The sequence below is a fragment of the Triticum urartu genome, chromosome 7A (assembly GCF_056163025.1).
Source record: "Triticum urartu cultivar PI428250 chromosome 7A, HENAU_Tu73, whole genome shotgun sequence".
Classification (NCBI taxonomy): domain Eukaryota; kingdom Viridiplantae; phylum Streptophyta; class Magnoliopsida; order Poales; family Poaceae; genus Triticum; species Triticum urartu.
The window spans coordinates 30487742-30492180 of NC_141879.1; the positions used below are offsets into that span (position 1 = coordinate 30487742).

The 4439-nt window shown below is 43.4% G+C and overlaps 1 protein-coding gene across 1 annotated transcript; it reads left to right on the top strand.

Moving 5' to 3' along the window:
• Positions 1-2113: 2113 nt before the first annotated feature.
• Positions 2114-3249, top strand: LOC147957279 (uncharacterized). The gene is given in 3 exon segments (XM_087531625.1): positions 2114-2155; positions 2254-2979; positions 3163-3249. Coding segments are annotated over 3 exon segments (855 nt in total).
• The last annotated feature ends 1190 nt before the right edge of the window (positions 3250-4439 follow it).

A 4439-nucleotide genomic window follows, 5' to 3' on the forward strand; every position in this document is an offset into this window, starting at 1 on the left:
CAGTTAAAAACAATGTGAAATAGTTTCACTACTCATGCCACCTGGAACACCACAATGTAAATGGTGTGTCCGAACGTCATAACCATACCTTATTAGATATGGTGCAATCTATGATGTCTCTTACCGATCTACCACTATCGTTTTGGGGTTATGCATTAAAGACAGCTGCATTCACGTTAAAAGGGCACCATCAAAATCCGTTGAGACGACGCCTTATGAACTGTGGTTTGGCAAGAAACCAAAGTTGTCGTTTCTGAAAGTTTTGGGTTGCGATGCTTATGTGAAAAAGCTTCAACCTGATAAGCTCGAACCCAAATCGGAGAAATGTGTCTTCATAGGATATCCAAAGGAAACTATTGGATACACCTTCTATCACAGATCCGAAGGCAAGACTTTTGTTGCTAAATTCGGAAACTTTCTGGAGAAGGAGTTTCTCTCGAAAGAAGTGAGTGGGAGGAAAGTAGAAAACTTGATAAGGTAATTGTACCTTCTCCCTTATTGGAAAGTAGTTCATCACAGAAATCTGTTCTTGTGACAACTACACCAATTAGTGAGGAAGCTAATGATGATGATCATGTAACTTCAGATCAAGTTACTACTGAATCTCGTAGGTAAACCAGAGTGAGATCCGCACCAGAGTGGTACGGTAATCCTGTTCTGGAAGTCATGTTACTAGACCATGACGAACTTGCAAACTATGAGGAAGCGATTATGAGCCCAGATTCCGCGAAATGGTTTGGGCCATGAAATCTGAGATATAATCCATGTATGAGAACGAAGTATGGACTTTGATGGATTTTGCCGATGATCGGCAAGCCATAGAAAATAAATGGATCTTCAAGAGGAAGACGGACGCTGATAGTAGTGTTACTATCTACAAATCTAGAATTGTCGCAAAAGGTTTTCGACAAGTTCAAGGTGTTGACTACGATGAGAGTTTCTCACTCGTATCTATGCTTGAGTCTGTCCGAATCATGTTAGTAATTGCTGCATTTTATGAAATCTGGCAAATGGATAAATAAAAACTGCATTCCTTAATGGATTTATTAAAGAAGAGTTGTATATGATGCAACCAGAAGGTTTTGTCAATCCGAAAGGTGCTAACAAAATGTGCAAACTCCAGCGATCCATCTGTGGACTGGTTGTATATGATGCAACCAGATGGCTTTTTTTGCGGAACAATTCCTGTATTACTAAAGGTCAAATGTTTCAATCACGACGTACAATATAAATGACTTCCAATAGACCCGGTCCAAGTCATACGACACACTACTAGGGAAATTCTTATACACAGGAGCTCACCAATAGCACTTTTTAAAAGGAAGCACTGCTGCTAAGTAGCAGTAGCACTCGTCCGGGGCAGCGCTACAAGTAATCCTTTAGCAGTAGTGCTGGAAGCAGATAAAGCGCTACTACTAAAGGGGACCCAACGCTCCCACCGACGCTAGCTGTAGTACCAGCGATGTCCAGAAAACAGCGCTACTACTAAGATTTTAGCAGTAGCGCTTTATTTTACAGCACGACTACGGCTAATGGGCCCCACTTAGTAGTAGCGCGTTTCCTGGAAAGTGCTACTACTATGTACCATAGCAGCAGCGTTTTTTGGGAAGCAGCGCTACTGCTAGTTGCGGCTTGTGCCACCTTTTCACCCCCTCCCCCTCCCCCTCCTCCCCCTCCTTTCTGCTCTCCTCTATCCACCATTGTTGCCCTTCTTATCTCTTCCTTCTACCTCTCTTCTCTCCTCATTAATGTCCCCCTCCACCATAACTCTCCTCCATAAATGGCCTCTCATCTCTCTCATCCTCCTACCTCTCTTCTCTCCCCATTAATGCCCCCTCCACCATAACTCTCTCTCCATTAGTTAGCTAGAGTCATCTCTCATCCCCAACTAATAGATCTAGCTAGCTATTTAGCCATCCCCATTTTCGATCCGTACCGGTAGCGAAAGGCCTCATGTAACCGTGCTCAGTCTCTATCGGGAGATATATATAGGTGAGTAAAAAGTTGTTCATTTCAAGAATGAAAATATGTGTGTGAATGAGAATATATGTGTTTGGGATATGGAGAGATTTATGCGAGTGACATGCTGCCGAGTTGCTTATGTTTTGCCGAAATGTCGATTTATTTCCGTTTCGGTGAATTTCGAGCAAACTCGGTATGTCCTATTTTTAGGCAAGGTCATGCCAAATTTTTATATGACTTTGTAGCATGCGTGCATTTTGTTTTTAACCTTTTACTTGTCATACCGTGCAGTCGGTCATGAAGGTGAGTGGATGGAACGTGGAGCGATACATGCAATCCGTGGTGATGGACATGTATGCGAATAATCGGACTATGATTAGATGTCCATGTGCAAGATGCAAAGAAGGAGACCTTTTGGACCCTTTTGGTCGTGCCACTTTGAAGGCGCACCTGCTGATGAATGGTTTTGTGGATGGCTATACTCGGTGGATAAGTGAAGAAGATGATGATGAGGAGGAGGACGTCCACATGGCAGGGAATAACGACATGGGGCTAGACGAATAGATGAACGATTGACACGAAGAAGATGGCGCCGGACATGGCGACGGGGAAGAGTCCGGAAATGATGGCGGCGGAGAAGATTCCGGACACGACGAAGAAGAGTCCAGACATGGCGGAGAAGAGGCGGCGGTCATGCCGCAGTCTTCGACGCTACTAAGTGCATTCGTGCATGACCCTCATGTTCGAGACCTCCTTCGCAAGAGTACGACTAGCGAGAGAGCTGCTTCTAGAGAGGAGGCCAAGCTGGCGCAACTTGAAGTAGACTCAAAGACTCCATTGTATGACGGTTGCGATCCCAAGGTGACCTGCTTGATTTTCATGCTCGAACTTCTAAAGACGAAGGGCAAAAACAAATGGACTGACAAAAGCCTCGATGAGCATTTGAAGTATCTACATAATAAAGTTCTTCCCGCGGGGAACCTGTGTCCTACTAGTGTCGAGGAGGCCAAGAAAATCGTTTGCCCTTTTGATTTTCCGCACATTAGGTACCACACATGCATCAACGATTGCATCATTTATTGGGGGGAGCACACGGAAAAAACTAGCTGTCCCGTGTGAAATGCTTCTCGATACAAGAAGGTAGGAAAGAAAGCTCCTCATAAAGTTGTATGGTACTTTATGATCACTCCCCGTATGCAGCGGTATTTCATAGATCCTAAGGAAGCAAAGCTCATGCGCTGGCACGCGAAGAGGAAGAAGCCCGACGATGGAGATGATCCGAACTGAGACACCTCATAGATGGTAGCCAGTGGAGAGCATTCAACACCATATATGGGTTAGCTGCAGAAGATCCAAGGAACATCGTGCTGAAGGAAAAATGCCCTAGAGGCAATAATAAAGTTATTATTTATTTCCTTATAACATGATAAATGTTTATTATTCATGCTAGAATTGTATTAACCGGAAACTTAGTACATGTGTGAATACATAGACAAACAGAGTGTCACTAGTATGCCTCTACTTGACTAGCTCGTTGAATCAAAGATGGTTAAGATTCCTAGCCATAGACATTAGTTGTCATTTGATTAACGGGGTCACATCATTAGATAATAATGTGATTGACTTGACCCATTCCGTTAGCTTAGCACTTGATCATTTTAGTTTACTGCTATTGCCTTCTTCATGACTTATACATGTTCCTATGACTATGAGATTATGCAACTCCCGATTACTGGAGGAATACTTTGTGTGCTACCAAACGTCACAACGTAACTGGGTGATTATAAAGGTGCTCTACAGGTGTCTCCGATGGTACTTGTTGAGTTGGCATAGATCGAGATTAGGATTTGTCACTCCTATTGTCGGAGAGGTATCTCTGGGCCCTCTCGGTAATGCACATCACTATAAGCCTTGCAAGCAATGCAACTAATGAGTTAGTTGCGGGATGATGCATTACAAAACAAGTAAAGAGACTTGCCGGTAACGAGATTGACACTACTAGGCAAAACCTTATACACAGAATCTTTGCAGCAGTGAGGTTTAAAAACAAACGCTACTGCTAATTAGCAGTAGCGGGCTCTAGAAAACCGCACTACTAATAGCCCAGTAGCAGTAGCGCTCTAGGTGAAATGAGCGCTACTACTACAATTGCCACGGTGTTGCCCTTAGGTTAGATATAGTAGTAGCGCCTTTCTCCTGGACGCACTACAGCTAAAGTACTTAGTAGCGGCGTTTTTCTTTAAAACTCGCTGCTGCTAAGTATCATCCCCTCTTGCAACTAATTAAGTTTAGTCCCATACTGCTAAGCGAACAAGGTGTTTACCACCTTAAATATGTTACTTCTCAAACTATCTCGAACACTTGGTCTTCATCGAACTGTATGTGTAGGATTTGTGGCTGCAATATGAATCTTCACCTGTGCCTATACAGGTACGGTGAGGATTCATGTTGACTATTTAGATTCTACACAAAAAGAT